At 38.3% G+C, this 22,935-nt stretch overlaps 1 protein-coding gene across 2 annotated transcripts; it reads left to right on the top strand.

Moving 5' to 3' along the window:
• Positions 1-193: 193 nt before the first annotated feature.
• Positions 194-20,228, top strand: LOC149812561 (ubiquitin carboxyl-terminal hydrolase 17-like). Of its 2 annotated transcripts, XM_089993366.1 has the most exons (11): positions 194-863; positions 6,127-7,450; positions 7,605-7,690; positions 9,568-9,653; positions 9,762-9,924; positions 10,113-10,233; positions 10,354-10,511; positions 18,331-18,415; positions 18,498-18,710; positions 19,106-19,167; positions 19,366-20,228. In XM_089993366.1, exons 1-11 carry the CDS (start codon positions 550-552, stop codon positions 20,147-20,149), a joined length of 3,396 nt encoding a protein of 1,131 aa, XP_089849492.1. In that variant the 5' UTR covers positions 194-549; the 3' UTR covers positions 20,150-20,228. The 2 variants fall into 2 exon arrangements, with proteins under 2 accessions (XP_089849492.1, XP_089849493.1); XM_089993367.1 differs by lacking the exons at positions 19,106-19,167; positions 19,366-20,228 and adding an exon at positions 18,817-18,958.
• Positions 20,229-22,935: the final 2,707 nt, after the last annotated feature.

Genomic DNA, 22,935 nt, shown 5'->3' with positions numbered 1-22,935 from the left:
CACCAACCACGAGGTGCAGTGCAGGTGGGTGAGAACAAACGGATGCGCTCCGCGGCCTTGTGGGCCCACTCCTAATACGACCCCACATACACACAGAGCAAACACACCGGCGTACACACGCACTCAAGCACAAGTGAGCGAAGCGAATCTTTCGCATTTCACGAAGCATCGCACTGAGCTTCCTTACTCTCACACGCACGCACGCACACTCCAGGAAAATTTTACTCCCAGGTCTTTCATTTCTCCCACCCCTACCCCTGAGTCCGAACCTTTCTTTTTCTTTCTTTTGTTTGTTTGTTTCCCCAAATCCGACCCTCCCTGTAATTATTTCCACCCCCCCCCCCCCACCCCCTCAAATCTCATCGCTCCATCGTTCTTTCTTCCCCCTTCCTTCTCTTCTCCATCATTCTCCAATCATCGAAGACAAAAAGGGAAAATCCCAGAATTCGACGGACGATCTGCGAAATCTATGTATTCTTTGGGGGAGAAGGGTTCCATCGGAGTTAGAGTTGGGGTCTGCGCGTTCTTGATGCGTTTAGGGCAGGATAAATGCCCGGCAACGGCGATTTGGGGCTGCCCGGATTCGTTCTGGTTCTGCTCGTCGTCCCGCTGTTCACCTTCGTGATCCGCCGCAAATGGAGGCTGGCCGAGGCCCGCAGGCAGGAGATTAAGAAGCTTCTGGTCCTCGCTTCCCGGGAGTCCGCCCGGGCTGAGCTCGAAGCCGCCCTCGAGTACAGCGCCTCCTTTTCCTCCGTCTCCTCCTCCTCTTCCTTCTCCGCTCCTGTCGTTCCGCTCCAGCAATGTGCCGTCTGCTACTCGCCCACCACCACCCGCTGCTCCAGATGCAAGGCCGTTAGATACTGGTGCATGATTCCCCTCATTTCCTTTGTGTGTTTTTTTTTTGTCTTTCTCCGTTGAACTTTAGGGTTCACTTCATCTCTTTCATTGCGTGGGCGTGTGTCCTCTTGAATCGTGTTAGGAATTTATTAAGGGGTGGTTGCGAATTGATATTGGGTTGTTGAATAAGATGTAAAAAATCAGGGCTCTTGATAGAATGGTGTGTCCTTTGCCATTGATGCACGGTTTACCATTTGTAAAGATGCTATTTTAGGGCCTCCGGACCTGATCAGCGCTATAGACGGTCATGATCTCATTAGTCAAAGAGGGTAGGGGGGTTCGTTTGCAAGCACCACCTATTCCAGAAATTAGGATTCACCAGTTTTCTGGACAAGTGGACGCATCCAAACACCCACTAAACATAATAACGGGGCATGCTTTAAAAATTTCCCCTTCTTTTTCGCTACATTTTAATTGCACGTACAGCGTCCAGTGTGTATGTAAAACGATTTGAAATTGTGAGTGAGATTGGTTAACCAGACTCAAATTTACCTTGCGGCCATGCCTGTTGACGATAGTAGATCATGCAGTCATCGATTGAAAAATAAATAAATAAAAGATCTGCCAATAAGTTAGTATCATGTTGAGATGAACCGAGTGCAGCATAAGCTTTTGAAGGAGAAATAATTAGACATACCAAAAAAAATATTGTGGGCTATCTGAAGATAACACAATATAGTACATTCCAAGGTTGTTAAATGCGATGAGGCGAGGCGTTGAGCATGTTATGAAGCGAGGCGTTGAAGCGTAAGCTTCATGATCAGAATAATAAAATATATAATATTAATAAAATAATACAAATTTTAAATAAGAACTACTAATTTGTTTTTAGTTATTTTAGTACAAAATCATAAGAAAATAAAATAAATATTCATCATTGATCTCTGCATCCGCCATTAACTGATCGGGGCCGAACAGGGAGGCGACGTCAGAATCGACCTTGAATGAGACGATGCTTGCAGCGTTTTCCAAGAACTGCTCGCCGATGAGAAACCGCGCACCGCGGTACTCAAAGAGGAAGAGGAGGAGAGTGTACCAAATTATGCATTGGAGGACGACGATCTGTAGTCTGTACCTAAAGGCCGCCGACAGACCCTCACTGGCTACATCTGATCTTGAGAGCGGTTTTTCCGTGTATATATAAAAAAAGGCCACCGGCAGATCCATGAGGTCGCCGACAGACCCGCCCTGCCCCTCAGAAGTTTTTTTGTTTAATTAAAACTTATACATGTAAGCCTGGAAGTCCTACAAAAACTGAAAAAAAAACACCATTTTATACCTCAGGCTGCCATTAAAATGCATTCAGATAAAGTACCTTAACAAAAATAAATAAACAGGTTGTTTAATGTAATAGCCCTGAAATCAAACGGCCTTTTGTAAATAGATGATAAGTTAGGCATAATGTTGTAAATTGCTCGATATCTACATCATTTTTTGCCTGACCAGGACTGTTAAAAAAAGCAAATCTCAAAATCACCGTTGAGGAGGCAGCGCTTCAGGTACTGAGTGTGCGCCTCAGTACCTTGAGCGTGCGCCTCGCCTGTGAGGCGTACGCTTCAAGTACTGAGGCGTACACTTCAAGTACTGAGGCGTACGCCTCTCACAACACTGGTACATTCTTCAGTTGCATCTTGAAATGCAATTCCGAAGTATGGGGAGTAGGAACATCCAACCTAGCCATACTGACGGTTCAAGAATGTCCAGGTTGATGCTGACAATCAGGTTTTCGGGGCTCCACTAGTATTGCTGGTTCTTTTTTTATTTCTGACCTATTTTTGGCAGTGAGTTTTGCCCATTTTTTATACATGATCCAGTGTCCCTCCAAGAGTTTTTACCTATTTTTCATGCCTGATTGCGTGAACCACGGTTACCAGAAGCGCCACCCTAATTTGGGAAGCACACTTCTTGTATATGTTGGAATTTTGCATGGGAAGTACACTTCTCAAATACTTCTCATGTTTTGGAAAAACACATCCCAAATGCTTTTTAAACACTTCCTGGATTGTTCTTGGTTTGCTTCGCCTTTTTCTGCCATACATAGGCTTCAAAAGTCCTTGCTTCCCACTTTCATTTTCCTCATCACTTCCAAAATTTGGTTTCTTTCCTGGAAATATTAGTGCAAAGTAATGCAGATGATGGCTCTCTTTTATTGTTAGCATGTTTGAAAGTAGTGGAGTACGACAACTTTTATGGACACAATGACATTGATTATATCTGGTGATCATCAGAGCCTTGCAGGCATTCAGCTAATAGCATAGGTCTTGGAGGGATTTCTTAGAATGATGTTACTGGTGGGCAGGTAGATTGAGAGGGAGGTCAGAATGTTTGATAGCTTATGGAACTCAATTACCTTTTTTGCCCTTTTCAGACCTGCTTCCCTCCTTTCCTTTCTTTCCCTTCTTCTAATGCTTCTTGTATTTTCACTTTATAAGCTTAAGAGTTTTCTAAGCCTGACTTGCTGGCATGTGAATTCAGTAGCTGCTTTGACATTTGACAGAAGTGGGATGGTTGTTTCAATGTGCTTATTTGGGTATAGCAACTCGAACCTATAACAGACTGAATTTGCCCTACTTGAATGAATTCTAAATCCACATCTATGACAAAGTCTTGAGCTGATTTAGATTGTCATGGGTTTCACCCAGCTTCAGTCTAGTTGCAGTTAAACTAGAGAAGCTGATTTGTAAAATATAAATACATTCGCCTAAAGATTTTACAATTTCTTCCTTGAAGCATTTCACGGTTAGGTTGCTGTTTCCAGCTTGGTGGTGAGGGGAACCTTATGCGACAAATAGGCTGTTGGATCCAGCTAGATATCAAGGGTTAAAGTTATTAAGGTCAATTTTCCAAATCTGAGGGCTGGGTCAACTGGAATGTGTAGTATCCAACTAAAAGAGATTCCAATTGAGAAGGTATATCAACTTGAGACGAAGAGAAAGGGTGATCTATTTCTTTTTTTTCTTTTTTCCCTAAAGTGAGACCAATGATTTGTTATTGGAGAAGACAACAACAACCATTTCATTGCAAATTTTTACTTTTCCAATGTATTTTTATTTAATGAAAATTGTTTGATGTGGTGAATAATAGGCTTTGGTTGTTCTCAGTTCCAAAATTATTGTTTAGGCAGTTCATACCAGCGACAATTTGTGATTCTATCTCAGTAAACTAAGGATAATTTGCTGAAAATGTAAAACTTGACATTGGATCTTATAACATCTTTGAAATGGTTTGCATACAAAAGAACGGTTCTAGGACATAAATGGATAATGCATATACATCATACTTGCACAGGTACACACATGCATACACTTGATTGATTGTTTGAAAACCTCAGATCTCTTGACCAAACAATGTATATTTGTGGACAAGGGGGGAGGGAAGTGGGGGAAATGATCTAGCTATATTTGCTTCAGCATGCTGCACAAATAGTTCCAATTAATAAATGGCACCACATGATTCCAAATTCCTTTTCTTCAATAAGATCATTGCAGCATGGACCAAGTGAAACTTGAGTTACCCATAATATTATGGGTAATATTCCTTTTCTTCAATAATATATGCAATTGTTGATACACATTAAAAGGGGTCATAGGGCTGGGTGATGCACACCATGGAAAGAATTAATATTTGGTGTTATTTAAAGAGTAATGATTATGATTTTTATTTTTGCACATAAATCCAGCTGCATACCATGTTAACCTGTCACAATGAACAATAAATGTTTTCATTCTTTCTGGATGCGAGTAGAGGGAAGCGATGAGCTTGGTTTATCTATGGAGGTTTTGACTAATTATGTCCATATCTATTAAATGGAGTTATTGGTATTAAGCGCATATCAAACCAGGGTAAGGGTGAGCGATGGAATATTCATTTGTATTTCAGGGAATGAAGCATGGGTAGTGCATACAAATCACTCTCGGGAAAGATGGATGGAATGAAGAACCAAGTACGTATGAGTGGGATGATGGGCTATAGGTCCGTGGAAAAACTGTTACTTGCTGTTGTGTGTCCTCCCCACCTCACACTTTGTGCCCGCCTCCACCCATCACGCTAATGTAGAACGAAAGGGGATCAGGTGGAGGCCGGAACAACGCTATACTCAAAAGCATGAGCGGATGTCATTGCTTACCTTTCCCCAAGAGAACCTGTTTCATAGCTATTACCTCAAGAGGTAGGGGCAGCTGTTACATCACCATATGAACCAAGGGCATCACTTCATAGACAAAGCTAGCCGCAATAGAGTCAGAAGTAGAGGCTGGCATTTTCTCCTTTGGCTATTTTAGTCAAAGCAATTTGACCTTCATCAACATATGATGAGAAAATGAACGTGAACCTCTCTAACTATTCGCAAAGACATTAGTTTCACTCATCTACTCAAATCCAATTGCATATCCGGCTTTGTAATTGGCAGTAGTGGAAGCAGAAATTGAGTACATAGACAAGATGGAAACCGATGTAGGAGCTGGCCACTGACGACTAATAATCCATTTGCGATGTAGAAATAAGTTGTGGATAGGGAGAAATGAACATGTAGGATGTTGATTTCACCGTCTAAAGTGGTTGATTTATCAATAACACACCAGTCTTTCTTGTCTCAAAATCTTTTGATATACTACATATACCAGCTATAAGCTAAGAGTGTGCCATCTTCCTATTCTCTTTAGGGGGCTGCGGTAGTGACCTCCAATAGTAGGAGGCGGAGGTACCACCAGAAACAAAAGCCAGAGAGAAAGCAGCCCTCAAGATTAATGATAAAGTACATTTAATTGCTGAGTATTTTTATTGATAGTTATACTGATCACTGATGCATTTTTTGCCCATTTTCTTGGCTGATTTTGTCCTTGGTGGTGGAACTTTGTGGACCTCCTAGTTGGTGCTTGCCATACTTGGGAGTTTCGCGTTGCCTTTCAGTCACTTGAAAGTTATACTGTTGCTGCTTTTTTGAAAATTTTCCACTATTAAATCCTTTTGCTAGAAGATGTGAATGTTCGGCACAAACTTAATTGATGGCATGACTGATACTGCTTGCTGTTGAGCTGCAGATGGAAAAATTGGAATGCATGAGTTTTACTAATAGGTTCTATTTATTGCATATTATTCATTTGTTTTGTGTGAAATCACTGACGGTTTTAACTAAAAACTGTTGTCAGAATTTTTCCTGAAATGTCCTGCACATTTGCAGGCTTTTATTGATTGATCTTTTCTCACATATAGCAAAAATGCATGTTGCAGTTCTGGTAGGTGTCAAATCATTCATTGGCGGAAAGGTCATAGAGAAGAATGTCATCCTCCAAGCACGACCATCTGGAACAATTCTACTGCAGGAAGCTCCCCTCAAATAAATGTAGCATCTGAAGATTCATCATTAAGGGATGACAACTTAGGTGAATCAAGGAGCTGGCATGCGGAGACTGTTGAGTCACCTGCGGAGATACTTGGTTCTTCAAGCCAAAACTTCTGCTCCAGAGCTACAGATGGAAGGAAAAATGATGATGCTGAACCTCTTGCAGATTCTTCAGAAAAAGTCAGTGCTGTTACTGACTCCTTTGCTGTCTCTTCACCAGTCATCTCCTCTGACTGCAACAAGGAGTCTAGGTTGCCAACTAATGGGCCTGACTGTGTCTTCCCTGTCATTGGTTCATCTTTGGGATCCGAAGCACCCATTTCCAAAGGTATTAGCTCTCATGTGCCTGCAAGGGTTGCTGATGTAAATGAGGGCACTATACCAGAAGTTTCACCCTCTGGTTCTACTGATAGTGGCGACCTAACTGGTTGTGTAAAAAATATGGTTTCTTCTTCGAGCGAATTCACTAGAAAGACAAGTAAGCTTGATGATGTATCCATCGAGTGCATAAACTCTAGCAGTGTTCCTAGGTCGAGCTGCACAATTCCTGAAAAGATTGTTAAATCAAATCCTTCTATTTGCACCTCTGAACTTTTGGAAAACATTCCTTGTTCTATTGAGTTTTTTCAAGATTCAGATTGCAAGGAGTCTGCTCAATCAAGAATTTGCTCTCATAATTCTGAATCTCTTTCTGGGCATTCACTTAATGTTTCCGATCATTCTACTCCTGCTAAGCTATCTCGGTCTTCTTCTACTCTAGCTCATTCAAATAATTGCATACAATACAAGCACTCAGAGAAAGGAATACGTGTTAATGGAACTGCATCATCAAAGAAATTGGTACCGGATCAGTCCGTGCCCAAGAGTTCTTCATTGAAGACTCATGAGAGTTTGCATTCTCTATCTAGTCAAATTGCTGTTGATGCAACATTATCAAAATCAAACCTGCGGACATCAACATCAAGAGTTGCTTCTATGGATCATTTGCCATCTGTTAGTAGGGGACTCTGTGCTTCACGGATTACACCTGAAAAGGCTAATACCTTGGATGCTGTCCCTCCTGGCTCCTTTGAATCATTAATCTCTGGGCCAAATGTCAATGCTGGTCTGAAAACATCAATGCGCAAAGTTGTTCAGCAGTTTAGAGTACCAAAGCTTTCAAAACACAGTCCAATGGAAGTTGGAAATGAAATTGCTGGAAGGCCAAAGAAGGTACTTGCTACTGCAACAAGTTTAATTTCTCATGTGCATGCATCACTAAACGGTTTTATTCATTATTCAATCTTACATGTTTATGTGGAACATCTATTATTTGGATTTCATGAATTCTGGGTGTTGCTCTTCTAAGCTAGCTATTATTTGACAGGTTCTCTTTTCATATGATTTGTTTGTCAAGCTGTACAATGACAAGGTGGAGCTGCGTCCATTTGGACTTACCAACTGTGGTAACAGGTAGTCATCGGTTCCCTTTTTTCCTGAGCTTTAGGTGGAAAATCAATAACTTTTGTTTCTTGGTTTTATTTATGATATGATTAAATGTCCGTTGCCCCCAAGGGCTCCACACACCTGGCCAGGTTGGTTGGCTTAAGGCACTCAAGTTGAAGGACATCAAGAGTTAAATGCCAGGGGTACATTTCCCTTGTCACAAGACGGGGGTATGCATCCCTTGTTGCAAGATTGAGGCATGGGAAACTACCCACAGTGGGTAGGTCAGAGTACTTGTGGACCTTTACACTGTGGACACTGTAACGGTGCTGCGATTAATGTGGCACCTCTCACCCATAACAAGGATTAAATGGTCTTCAACTCTAAATTGAGGGGAATCTTGTAAACTTGTTAGCTATTGACTTAAAGTGATATTCTGAAAAGTAGTGTTGCTCAAAGCCATTAATTTTAGGCTTAAACATGTGGAACATTAGATTTATTGTTTGCTTCATGAACCAGAGTGATAAATATCAGTGTTGTGAGAGGCGTACGCCTCAGTACTTGAAGCGTACGCCTCACAGGCGAGGCGCACGCTCAAGGTACTGAGGCGCACCCTCAGTACCTGAAGCGTTCTGGAATTGCTTTGAATACATAATTATCTAAAATAATTTCAAATATATCACTGTTTGGATTGCCCTCACTATGATTTCAGCTAAATGTTTGATGCAAGTTTCAATAGCATTAATAGCTCCCGATTAATTGCGTGGTGGTAAACCACTAAAAATCTTGCATTAGTATAACTAACTTAAATTTACATATACCTGGCTGTATATAAGTAAGAGATGTGTGCAAAAGTGCATTGCTGAAAAACTATAGTTTCATGATAGTTCTATTGCATGTATGCATTTGATATGTCCAAGAAAAAAATATTTATATGCATCACTAAGATTTTTTTTTTGTTTAGGCCGTTTTTGATGGAAACAAATTCAAGGTTATAATTTAAAAAAATTGGGAGCTATTTATTTTTCAAGTCCTTCAAAAACCTTATATTTACTAAATCAACCATCAAACAAACTCATATATGTATATAACAAACTCATATATGTATATTTATATTAAAAAACCATTTACCAGTGCTATTTTATTAATATCATATATTTTATTATTTTGATCATGAAGCTTACGCTTCAACGCCTCGAGGCTTACGCCTCGCTTCATAACATGCTCAACGCCTCGCTTCGCCTCATCGCATTTAACAACCTTGATAAATATACCCACTTGTCTGGTGCATCCAGAATCTTCCAATGTGCAATAAAATTTTGTGCTTATAGAGTTGAAGTTGTGGTTTGTGTTTATGTTTGCAAAAAAATGGTTTACTAATATCTAAAAAAATTCTGTTCTTGATACATCTTTTTGCATATCTTCAATGAGTACTCTTTAAGTCTGATATATGTAAAATCTAAAAACTGTCCAGAACATATTCTCCTCCCTCTCCCCCTCACCATGCTCCCTCCCTTGTGAAGGAAAAAGTGTTCTGGATCAGCATAATGTAGACCTGACATCCAGGCATTGTGAACAATCACTTCCAAATTCAAATGTTTATGTTGTCAGGAATGGTCCTCTTTACATATTTAATAAATGCTTTTTAATAGACGTTGATTAACGAATTGCGCACACGTTATTGCGATGCTATTGGTCTTGTTCCAAATTTCTGGCCTTTTATCTAGTTGTTCTGCTGATGAAAATGCAAAACTTCTGGAGTCTATATCACTAATAACTAGGATTTTCTGACAATTTCATCAGAGGTGTTTATGTCAAATTCTGGCAATGTCTTATAATTTGTTGAATGTGACATATTGATTATTCTACTGGTTAATTTATTATCTTGGCTGTTCTTTCTGCAGCTGTTATGCTAACGCTGTACTTCAGTGCTTGGCGTTCACTCCACCACTTACTGCTTATCTTCTTCAAGGACTACATACCAAGAAATGTAATTCTCTCCATCTTTTTCTTCTATCATTCTGTCCGTGCTTGGTTCTAACAGGCTATTTGTTTTCTTGATTAATTAGTTTCCTTAATTTCTAATGTGTTTCATCAGGCAAAAGAGCAGAATGGTGCTTTGCATGTGAGTTTGAAAATCTTATTCTGAAGTCAACTGAAGCGAAGTTCCCACTATCCCCAATCAGGATTCTATCCCAGATACACAGCATTGGAAGCCACCTTGGTTACGGAAAAGAGGAAGATGCCCATGAGTTCTTGAGGTGAGTCAGAGTCATAGTTGAACTTGAATTCATTGTTCAGTGCTTACATCATCGGACCTGCTCTCCTTTTCCATGTTTTGTTGCTCATTGATTTAAATAGTTTATATTTTCATTGTATCTGCAGTAAGTTATTCTGTTCACAATTCACTGCAGAACTGTCTGATTTAACTGGTGAGTGACAATGGCAGGTATGCTATTGATGCAATGCAATCAGTATGCCTTCAGGAAGCTGGTGGGAGTGTGTCAGGTTCATTGATGGAAGAAACAACTCTTTTACAGCTCACATTTGGGGGTTACCTTCGTTCTAATGTATTTTCATGTTTACTCAGAGTCTCAGACTTATTTTCTGATCTTTTAGTCCCATGTACATTTTTTTTTTACTGAGATTCATAGAACTTAATTGTGAAAGATGATGGATGATTAATGCAGATAAGATGCTTGAAATGCCAAGGTAAATCTGTAAGGCATGAAAGGATGATGGATCTAACTGTGGAGATTGATGGCAATATTGGGACTCTTGAAGAAGCATTGAAGCAATTCACAGCTCCTGAGATTTTGGAAGGTGACAATAAGTACCTATGTCAGAGGTTAGTTCATTTTGGTTATGTTTGTTGATTTATTATAATTTTAAATCTGGTGTCATAAGTGAGTTGCATATTAATGTTCAGTTTATATTGATTGTGATCAATGGTAACATAAAGCAAACATGTAATCAGAAATATCTGGAGTTTTTAAGGACGATTGTATCCCACAAATATGAGTGAGCTTTTGAACCTTGTGTTGTTAGGTATGCAAATGAGTCGGAGTTCTGGCCCAGCTCTGAACCAGATCCGACCCGTATTATTGGTTCTGGATGGTATCAGAATACGGTTTGGATCCAAAACAGATATAAATAGGTTTAACTTGTTTCTCTGTCAGATCTCTTATCACAGGGTCTCATTTTTCTAGCCAGATCAGGAATTTTATCATGTGATCCAAGTCGGGCCTGGCTACGGAACCAGGCCCATGTTCAAAAATTGGATCCTGTGTCAGGTCAATCCTGACCTGACACATATCTAACCCGTTTGTATCCCTATGTGTAGGGGTGCATAACGAATCAAGCTAGCTTGAGCTTGGCTCGGGCTCGGCTTGTTTAAGCTCGACTCGAGCTTGTCCATGAAAGTAAATGAGCCGAGCTTGTTCACAAGTCCAAGCTCGATCTACATAAATGAGCCGAGCTTGATCAAGCCACTAAACTCGATAAAGTTTGAAAAGCTCGATTAAGCTCGATTAAGCTCGTAGAAATAGTATATATAAATATGTTTGCAAAAATAGAATTAAAGTTAGTGTTTCTCTAATGGGTAGTGTTTTGGACATCTCCTCGAAAGGTAGCGGGATCAAATCTCCCGTTATTAAAACTTTTCACATTTTTCAATAGCCTACCCTAGCCTGTCTTTTTAGAATATGTACCATTTTTTTCATCATAATAGCCAAAAAAAGGTCAGCCTGGTCTAATGGCAAGGCAGTTCACTTTTTGGAGAGGTTGGGGATCGAATCCCACCTCTTCAAAAGTGAATGATAATTTTTTTTTAAACTCAGGTCAAGGTCTGCACTGCTCGAGCTCGGAACCGAGCCGAGTCTGGGCAAGGCTGTTCCAGCTTGGCTCTGAGCTTGAACAAGGGTGTTTCTGAGCGAGCCGAGTTCAAACAGCCTAGGCTCGGCTCAAACTCGGCTTGTGTGCACCCCTACCTATGTGCTGTTATCAAGAGAAATTCACATTCCATGAAAACCCTGATAATATCTCTAGATATTCAAAATCTTGCCTAAATTTTGAAAAATCACTTTTTTCATATGTTTACATTGTTCATTTTTTGAGGACTCTAACTGAGCTTGTGTGCACCCCTACTTATTGGTTGCCACAATAACTATTTTCAAGGACTTTAAGAATTACATTAACCATAAATCTAACCAAATAAAGAATAATAATAATAATTAAATGTATTTACATAGTGTGTCATGCTGACAAGGGCCCACTCATCTGGTAGGGGCGACTTGTGAATGTCACCAAGTTGACCGGAGATGGTGTCCCTTGCCGCGAGGTTGAAACTGGATGCACTCACCGGTGGGTAGGTGTAAACACCTCAAATTTTCAACTTTCGCTCATAAACCCTTTTCTCCTGCCATTGGGACCCACTCTCTGCAGCCTTCAGGGAACCAACAGATCGACATCTGAGCCAGGGCTGTTCATAGCCCAAATTTTACAATAAATTTCAATACTTCATCCTACAATCAAGATTCAATCCTCATTTTGGCTCAATCTCAATTATCAGTTCTCATCCTCAGATGAGAATTTCCTATCCTTTGTGTCTGCCAAGGGTTCGGGATTCCAAGTCCCTCATCCAGGGTTTACATTTTATGTGTCATTGTATATCACTGCATGCATTTGGCATATCATCTCATGGCATTGCATGTCATTGCATCTCATTTTTGAGATTCAGGACTTTGGTTGTTCAAAATATTTAATCCAGATTCGATTTTAAAACTTTTCTTTCAAAATCAATTCCAAATACCTGGGGTTTAGATCGACATTTTGCCATTTGTTAACCCCCAGGATCTTATATTCTTTTATTTCAAAATATTTTCTTTACAAAACGATCTGGATTCATTTTAAAATCAATTTTTAACTGATCTCAGTTCTCAGATGAGACACATCTAGGTGGTGTCACTTCTGGATTCCTTCATTCCTCAAATTTCTCAAATTTTCAATCCTAGTCAGTTCAGGACTCTATCTTTTTACTTTTTAAACAAAATTCTATTTTGGTTTTAAATCAGAGGTAGTCTTATCCCTTGTCTATTCCTGTCATTTTGGCCAAAATCTCAGAGTTTCAGTCGGATTAGAACTCTTTTTCAGAGTTTTAGTCGGACCAGGACTCTACTTTTCACTTCTATTCTTATCTCTTTTCGAGAAAACTTTTCAAAACCTTTCATTTTGGCCAAAATTTTAGAGTTTCAGTTGGACTAGGACTCTGCCTCAGAGTCCTAATCGAATCAGGACTCTATCCTGATTTCATTGTTTTATTTCATTTTCACTTGTTTTCAAAAGTCATTTTTAAAATCTTGTCATTTGCTTATCAGAAAACCAGAAATTCTTAGAGTTCTAGTCGAATTAGGACTCTTCCTCAAAGTCCTAGTTGGATCAGGATTTTGAACCTGACTTCAATTTCTATCTTATTTTCACCTGTTTTCTAAAACCCTCTCATTTGTTTTCTAGAAAACCCTAAAATGTTAATAATTTTAGTCGAATTAGGACTCTGTCCTAGAGTCCCAGTTGGATCAGGACTCTAATTTTGATTTCAGTTTTCACCTTGTTTTCATCTGTTTTGCGAAAAAGTTTCTAAAACCTGCTTGTTTGTTCAAAATTCTGAGAGTTTTAGTCAAATTAGGAATCTGTCCTAGAGTCCCAGTTGGATCAGGACTCTAATTTTGATTTCAGTTTTTATCTTGTTTTCACCTGTTTTTGCGAAAATCTCTCAAAGTCTTCTTGTTTGTTTTCAGAAAAATCAAAATTTTTAGAGTTTTAATCGAATTAGGACTCTATCTCATAGTCCTGATCGGATCAAGACTCTAATCTGATTTCTGTTTTAACTCCCATTTTCACTTGTTTTTAAAACCTTTTCGCCTGATTTTTGAAAAAAATCTATTTTTGTAGAGTTTTAGTCAACGTAGGACTCTATTTCAAGAGTTTCAGTTGAACTAAGACTCTGACTCTAACTTTGTTTTTTCAGCTCATTTTATCAAATTTTGATAAAACCTTTTGAAATTCCTTTATTTATCTTTCAAAAATGCCAAATTTCCAGAGTTTCACTCGAAACAGGACTCTGTCCCGGAGTCCTAGTCGGATTAGGACTCTAAATTTTTGTGATTTTAATCTTTTATTTTCATTGTTATTCATTTTAAAAACCCTATTTCTTAACCTTTGTTTTAATCTTTTCAAAATCTAATTTTATTAGCTTTCTTCAGATGGGTCCCACAATGAATGGAGTGTCCAAACCCTAAATTCTCCATTTTCATTCAAATTTCTTTCATTTCATATTTTATCCATACCAAAAATAAAAAAAAATGTTAAGAAATCTATGTGGTTTTTGAAGTTTTTGAATTTTTTTTAACCCCTTTTATTTTCAGGCTTTTTAAAATAGTTTTTTGGAAAACCAAATGGGGCCCACTCTGAGTGGCGCCACATTTGAGAGTGTTAGGGTTAGCTTAGTATCCTAGCTAGGTTAGAAGAGTCAAAATTGATTTTAAAATCTCATTTTCACTTTTCATTTTAACCTTGGTTTTTAAAATTTTAAATTAGAGTTTTAAAAACCAAGTGTGGGCCCACAAGTGTTGGTGCCACATTTGGATTGGTTTTAGGGTTTAATTAGGACTCAAATAGGTTAGAGTTGGATTAGGTTAGGATCCTTCAAAAAAGTCGTTCACCTTAATTGATTTAATTAGAAAGAGTTTAAAAAAATAAAAACTCCTTAATTAACCTTAATTAAGGAGGTTTTGAAAAACTATAAATAGGGGACTCTAGGGCGGGTCAACCCATGCTTTTTCTCTCCTCTCTCTCTCCAAAAATTCGTGGTCCTCTCTCTCCTCCAAGTTCCAGCCTTTCCTCCGTTGCTGCCCAAGGTAAGTTTTTCCTTTCTTTTATTGTTTTTTTTTATTTTTCATTAAAAATCACCATTGTTGCCTCTTTTAACATGCTTTTCTCTTGTTTTTATTTAAAAAAAAATCATGTGAGGGCCTTAAGGTGATGATCAACTGATGTTTGATGGTCCCTTACACGTTTTTGATCCATTAATAATATTTATTTTTCGTTTATTATGTTAAAGGCCCGAAAAAAATTGATATTCGACCGTTCGATGGTCGAATCCCTTTTTTAGAGGCTAAATCAAATTCTAACCTTGTATTCCCTGATTTTATTTATTTATTTATCATGTTCATGGTTATTTTACTCGTTCAAGCATCAAATCCAAATTTGTGATATTATTTACATGCTTTTCTTATTATTTTTCATGTTTAGATTATGGTTTTGCAAATTTTATTGGTGATACACGATTTTCAATCCTGGGCACGCAGAAATCACATTATTTCATGTTTAAGTTTCTGTAAAAAAATACAATTTTTTTAGGGTTGGTCCACGGGTTTGTCAGTGATTTCCCATAAAAAAATTGGGTTATTTTGGGTTCTGTAACCCTGTCAAAAAATAGAAAATCGAACCTTATTTTTTTAAGTCGTGAAATTGCTACGAGGATTCAGGAACAACTTGCCGAGGTGATATCTCCCTCGTCAGAGATCCGATCGACGATCCGTAAGTTGCAGTGACTTTGTCTTGATGTCTAGTATTTCCTGTAAAATTTTCAGATTTTTTTACGGTGGATTTCTATTTTTCCTCTGTCAGAAAGTTAAATCGGTTTTATAGAGCCGTTATGTATTGTCTAAACCCTAGATCGACTTGTGTCAATCGTATCTCCCTGATCGGAGATCCGATCGATGATCCGTAAAAGAAAAAATCTTCCTCTGTGTATCTACTGTCATATGCTAAAATTTTATAATTTTTGAACACAGTTTGATATATTTCTCTGTACCCGAAACCAGGTGTATTTATTTCAACTCGTTATATATTCGCCATAATCAAGCATATATTGTCGGAATGATATCTCCCTAACCGGAGATGATTTTTCTGATCTGTAAAAAGGAAAATCTATGTTTTTCTATCTAGTACCTCTCTGTAATTTTTTATGAGTTTCTATGGTGGTTTGATATCCGATTCGGGTCTGACACCGTGGCAGGTACGTGGTTGCGGGCAAAATCGCGTATTTTAGGGTCTTATTCGATTTTTACATTAAAATAATGTCAGAAACATATTTTTTCAATTGTAGTTTAATTTTAGGGTTATCAGAACTATCCATGTCAATTTATACAGATTTTTGAATTCATTTGATATATTATTTGATTAAATCATGAAAACAGGATGCCTGCGGAGTCCCGGTTCGAGTAAAACACTGGCGAAAATCACTATTTTTGTGATATTTTGACTTTTTTATAAAAAGTTTCATGTTTTTAATGTTTGATCATGTTTATAATCATGCTAGGGTGCTTCATACCCGATTTGGTGTTTATTTGAATCTATTTGAGCCCTAAATCCAAAGTTTTACAAAAATCTTTTCTGAAAACTCTGATTTCAAGGTCATAGTCTTGTTTTCAGGAGTATTTTTGTCATTTTTCTTAAAATTCTGAATTTCAAAGTTGTTTATCTTTATTATTTATTCAATTTTATATCTTATTTTATTATATTTATCTCAGAAAAATATGGAAAAAGACTTATATATGGATAAATCCAGTAATTTCCAGATATTATTTGATAAATCCAGAAAAGCTGACATATTTTCACTAACAAGTTTTCTAGTTTTGCAGGGACATTCAAGAGTGTATTTTATTTTATTTTCTTTTTCTCTTTTTATGTAAATTGTAATTGTAAATTTGGAATAAGAATTTAAATTCTTGCTTAAATTAGGGTTTGCATGTGCATATAGTTTAATTTTTTTTCTTTTCAATAATGTTAATGTGTGATGGATGATTTTTCATGCATATTCAAATTCACCATGGTCTACACGAATGACACGTGCATGATGGATGATGTTTCATGCATATTCAAATTCACCATGGTCTACACGAATGACACGTGTACTAGCTTCTAAGGAGTTAATAAATTCGATTGAGTTCGTATTCATGGCCATAGTTAGAATACGAACAATATCCAGATTTATCATCTTTTTCTAAGCCACAAATGACCTACACTCTTAGGCATCTTCAGAAATCATTGCATATTTCAAAGTTTTTTCAAGTATTTTCTCATTTTAGAACCAAATGAGATATTATTCAATACATATTTATGGCCATAGTCAGGGGTACGTAAAGAACCTATTTCATCTAAATTCTATGAGGCACAAATTTTTTTTTTTATCAAAGATTTTCCTAAAATTCTTCAAAAAATATTTTTGCAAATTGCATTCATTCATTCATCTAGGTTTAGATTGCATCATAAGAGGACTTCACAGGGCCGCACGCCCATCCCTTTTGACCTATTTCATAAATTCAATTCAGAAAAATTGATTTTCTCAAAGTCATTCTAGTTTTTTCTTCAAAATCAATTTTCTCAAAATTTACTCTGGAATTCTTCATAAATCGATTTTCCTTTTCTTCAAAAGTATTTTTCAATGTGATTCACGATTTTCAAAGATCTTCTCTTTTTCAAGTATTTTCAATTATTCTAAGCAAACATCATGTTTTTAAATCTGCATTTTCTGAAATTCATAGCACATGCCTGATTCTTTGTGCATTTAAGAATAGAACATTGATTTAGACAAGTTGAGTAAAACAAAGCACATGGTTGATCCTTGGTTCAATTACCCCTGGTTATGGTGCCAGGAACGGTTGAACCTCGTACCGACAGACGAGTTCCATTCCTCAGAATTATCCTACATTTTAAAACGAAGGCGAGTTATTTTCAAAATCTTTTTCAAAGTTCAGTTTGACTTGCAAAAGTAAAATTTTGCAATGATAACAGTAGGGGACCTCAAGAGTTTTACCAACCGGAGGCCAGCCAATGTGTGGTCGGTGATGAGGGGGAGGGGGGTTCCCTTGGATTATTAAAAAAAAATGTCATAGTGTATCATTGGTCATATCACCGTATGGTGTCTTATCCGATAGGCATGGAAGCTGCTACCCAACTCGATTCCACTCATCCCCTATGTCGTACCCATCGTTATAACTTGTCTGAGGAGTAATAGTGCCAGTTTCCTTCAAATTTGACCACATAAATGGATTGAGCATGGTCAGTTTGATAAGAATCTTCCTTTGGATTGCATTTTTGACGTGTGTAGCGAGAGACAGAGGGATTATGTTGTAGATCGATTGTGTTGGGAAAAGCTCAAGTATTCTGGACAGAAACTGGAACTGTTGATGTGGTAACTTTGTCAGTTTGTTATTACAGATATCTTGACACACTAATTTTGGTGTTTTTAAATGAAAATGCAAATGACTAGCCTTTTAACAATCCCCTGATCAGAGGGATGTAAATTGGTTGTGAACCATGTGTGCTCTTGCATAAGGTCTTCAGGATTCTTCATTAAATTTGTGATTGTTTTGTATTCCATTATCTTATTGTTGATGCATCAACTTTCTGCTCTTGGTCAAGTAGCATCTAATTCTCCTGTTCTTGGATGAATGCCCAACTGCGACATGGTTTGATTTGCATGTTGAATAGTTAAAAGAACTAAAGGCCTTCTGCTTGATATCATCTCTTTGTAGACAGTGCATTTGTACTGACAGTTCTGCTCAGGTTATTTACCATTGTCTCTTTGGCTTAATTTTTACCAGATGCGAATCTTATGTGAAAGCTAGAAAAAGGTTGACGGTATATGAGGCTCCTAATGTCCTTACAGTTGCTTTAAAACGGTTCCAGGTGATCTCCAGAGACACTTGTGTATTTAGACTCGTTCTTATTACTTATATTTTGTTAATGCTTGTTTTTTTTCCTTCACCAGTCTGGGAAATTTGGAAAAATCAACAAGCCTGTTCGCTTTCCAGAGGAATTAGATTTGACTCCTTATATGAGTGATCCAACTGTTAGATCCCCTTCATACAAGCTTTATGCCGTTGTTGTTCATATAGATGTGATGAATGCCTCTTTTTCTGGTCACTACGTTTGCTATGTAAAGAATAAGCATGACAAGTGGTACAAGATTGATGACAGTAAGGTACGATCTGCTGCAAAACTTTAGCTCATTAAACTGCTTATTTCTGATGATGATAATTTTTCATTTGCTTGTTAGTATCTTGTTTCTGTTTTCTAGTTGGGTTCAGTGATTCCTGGTTCAAATTAAGGGTTCCTTCCACAAGAATTTTGGCTTCCTCCATGTTCTTTTGTCTTCCCCAAGAAAGGACTTAAATGGTTTCTTATCCTTGTAAATCAAATTACCATCTATAAAGATTATAATTTAAATTGTTGAAACAGGTGGAGCCTGCACATTTTCACTTTTCTCTAGTAGCAATTGAATTCACGCTTTACATCATAATGATTTCAAATTTCCCCAGTCAACAATAAATGCAAATGCACCTTAATTAAGTGTTGTAATGTCCAATGGTTTCGTAGGTAAAACCTGTGGAGCTTGACAGAGTTTTGACAAAGGGGGCGTATATGCTTTTGTATGCAAGGTACTCTCTCTCTCTCTCTCTCTGGTGTCCAAATGCCTGATAATTGCTTTGTCTCATTACTGAATTTTGGCTGTTGATTCTGTGAAAACCATAACGTACACCGATTGACTTGTTTCAGTATGTCACAAGTCCCATCTATATCCTTAGTGAGGTCTGGTAGGTTATCTTCTTATGACCAAAATTTATTTCATGTGGCAGGTCTTCACCGTGCCCTCCAAATTTCATGACAACTGGCATGTGTAATGGTTATGTGAAAAGCAGTAAGAATGAATTTACTGATCCGGTGCTTCTAAACCGTAACAGAAGTACCCCTAGATCAAGAATAAACTCTGCAGCCTCATTTGACAACCTTTCAGCAACAACTGGAAGTTTAGAAAACCGCATTCATGGGGCAGATGGTGCTTTAAGAACTGAATCTTTTGATTCCTTGGATGAGCGACTGTTGCCACTTCTCAGGGTTTTGAGAACTGATTCTTCCAGTGAGTGTTCATCCCTGTTCAGTTGCTCAGATGAAGCTTCCTGCAGCACTGAGAGCACCAGGGACTCAACCAGCACTGATGAGCACTCTGAATGCATATTTGGAGAGTCAGGACACAGCTGGAACAGCCCTTCGAGTGTCTCCGAAGACTCAGATGGACGTTATCCATCAGTTGCTGGTGGCCGCAGTGGTGGTGGCCACGAGCAGGATTATCTCTCTATGGATTTCTATTTTCCCAACCATAAGTCTGCACCGGAGAGGCTAAATTATGTCGGCGGTAATAGGGTTGCTATGCGCAGCAGGAGGGCGACCTGGGCTAGGAGGGAAAGCCCTCCCTTTTTGTATTCTGATCCAACTAACTCGTATAGTAGAATGGTAGATGGTGTCCGTAATTTTAGTAGCGAGATTGACTCGGAAATGTCAGGCAATGCCTCTTCTCTTGATGATACACGTAAAGTACCTGTGGGATGGTCTAGGGACAGAACAACACAGTCGTTTTTATAGTTCTTTTCTCTTCCTTTTTTTTTATCCTGGGCTTTGTAATATGTGTATCAAATCTATTTTGGCCAATGAAAAGAAATATCACATGCATTTTTTGTTCATGCTTTTGTTTATCTGAATGTTTGGTTCTTTTTTCTCTTCCTTTAATTACCAACGGGGGCTCTGCTTGTCTGGTAGGAGCAGCTAGTGCACGTCACCTTGTGTTGGGGGGCGTTGCAGGTTCAAAATCCAATGGTATAGTTGTATAACTGGTAGGGGTCTGCCTAATCCGAGCTTGCCTTTAAAAAAGAAAAAGAAAAAGAAAAACGTTTGTGATCTTATTCTTGTCACACGATATTTTAAAAAGCCAATATAATCTCAAAGAATATGATATTATTAAAGTTCCATCTGTATAAAAACATGCTTTAATATTTTTTAAATTTTATAGTTTATTGATTTTCTATTTTCTATTTTTTTCATTTGATTTTTTTAGATTTTGTTAAAAAATAAATTTTAAATTTATCATGTAATTTTATTCAACTTTTTTTTGTTTGAGAACAAGATTTGTGGCATTGCTTTGGATGTCTGGCAGAGATGAGTTGTATTATGTGGAAGGGATCTTCGCTCTTGGTTTCTTGGATTCATGTGCTTGATCGGTTACGAATCATGTCGACCTATATATGTCACACTAATACAGCTACGCATATGGATATTTAATGTAGGAAAATTATTGACCACACTCTTCGTTTTCGAAACTTCTAGTTGAAACTCATGGGAGCAGATCGTGTTAGATTTATTCAATATGGCCCAAATAGTAGGAATTGACCGTCAGATACCATTTTTAAAGAATGAAAATTTGTTTCATTGTGCATCACATGTAGATCACATCTAAAAGGTCTGACCTACAAGAAATAAAAATAACTAAAAATAATGTTTTTCTATAATGGGTTTTGAAGTTGGAACCCACGCGTGTAGCCAACTTTTTCGTTTGTGTAAAAAGTACTACTTATTGGTTGCCACAATAACTATTTTCAAGGACTTAAGAATTTACACTAAAAAGTATTAAATACACAAACATTAACCATAAATCTAACCAAAATAATGAATAATAATAATAATAATTAAATGCATTTACAGTGTGTCATGCCCATAAGGGACGTCACAAGTTCAAAATCCACAAATGGTGTCCCTTGCCATAAGGTTTGAACTGGATGCACTAACTGGTGTGTAGGGGACCTAAAGGGTTTTACCAACCAGAGGCCAGCCAATGTGCTATGGGTGATGAGGGGGAGGGGGGTTTCCTTGTGTCACGGGCATAAAATCTTTTGCAAACCCGTAACACGCCAGCTCAGTCTGGCCAGCCTAACGGCCAAAGGTCGCACACAAACAATTTTTCATATGCTGAATCATTTCATTGGCCTTACGCACTACCTTGTGCACAACTGCCTAACCAAAGCTGATCAAAAGAATCTTCAAATGTGTATTCTATCTAGTTCATGTCACTTTGTGCATAGCCGTCCCATACCAGCTATCACTTTCAAAAAAAGTACAAACTTGCCTTAGCTTTGCCTGACACGGAGCGTATTGCTACTCAATGCACATGCTACAATAAAACCTTGCAACTGAATGAACACGACCTTGCAGCCCCCAGTCCGAAAGCCAGTTGATGATTGAGCACTATAGTGATGAACACCACCCAGACTCATTCGTTGGTGCCTAAGCATTCATTCGCCTAGCCCTGAGTTACCATACTCGGTTGGAATCACCTAAGGTGATCACTGAAGTAATTAGCCCTAACCCACATGCACCCCCATGTGTCCAAGCGCTACGCGTGGGAAACTCCTACAAGCTGAGAGGTCCTTAATCAAATCTCCAAAGGCAACATCTTCTGATCCGTTGGCACTACTTAACAAAACAACGCTCTACATCTATGACATCATACAACAATGCACTAATGACGATACTGTTGTCTATCGCATGAGGTGCTATCACCGCACGTCACCAATCAAGCCAAGGCATATCATGCATTTCTACACTCGATGCATTTTCCACTCAGTAGAGCTTCGCACTGCACCTGTCCAATTCGAAGGCTCGGTCCGGGACATTCTCTCCCACCCAAACCATTGTCGTCCTTGACAATGTTGGTGCAGGTAAGAACACAGTCTTAACTGATATGCTAATTTTCTTCTGCACTTATCTTTGGTCTACTTCTTTTCTTCACTCGACTCAACTTATTCTGGTTTTCATCCACCATCGCTGCAACCTTTAACACGCCAAGTCTCATTCTTTAACGCACCTCCGATCACTTAAACAACGATCTTCTGTTTCATCAACATCGAGCATTCTTTGCTTGTGGGACCCCAGTACAGTCCGATACACAAGTGGGTCATCCTCGCTCACACGATAAACTTACTGTCTTCATGCTCATGGCTCAGGTGCCTTTCGACCCTAGCAAGGGCAATTCTAAGCCATTGGTGGTCCTTGCAGAGAAGGACAACCATCAACGCATGTTGTAGGGATATCAACTCCCTTAAAACACCAACTTACGATTTTTCAATGGTCCAAACTAATCCTCAAGTGGGGGATGCCGACTTGAGTATCACCCCAAAATGGTCCTTCAAAGAGTCTTTCTGAGCACTCATTCACACAAAGGGCAACACGACCCAATGCTGCAACTCTCATCCGAAGCCAGCAAAACGTTTTCACCGAAACCAAACTGATGAACCACAAATAATAACTTTTTTTGCATATACAATCCATAGAGGAACGATCAACTCAAGGGACCAAAACAATGAGCATTCTGCTCAAGA

This window comes from Nuphar pumila, chromosome 17 (assembly GCF_984573655.1).
Source record: "Nuphar pumila chromosome 17, dmNupPumi1.hap1.1, whole genome shotgun sequence".
Classification (NCBI taxonomy): domain Eukaryota; kingdom Viridiplantae; phylum Streptophyta; class Magnoliopsida; order Nymphaeales; family Nymphaeaceae; genus Nuphar; species Nuphar pumila.
This window is presented reverse-complemented; position numbering and strand designations above follow the sequence as displayed.

Coding starts and splice junctions, on each gene's coding strand:
- LOC149812561 (XM_089993366.1), top strand. CDS start 550: ATGCCCGGCAACGGCGATTTGGGGCTGCCCGGATTCGTTCTGGTTCTG. Junction 9,654..9,761: donor AGGACTACATACCAAGAAAT/GTAATTCTCTCC, acceptor GTGTTTCATCAG/GCAAAAGAGCAGAATGGTGC. Junction 9,925..10,112: donor GATGCCCATGAGTTCTTGAG/GTGAGTCAGAGT, acceptor TGACAATGGCAG/GTATGCTATTGATGCAATGC.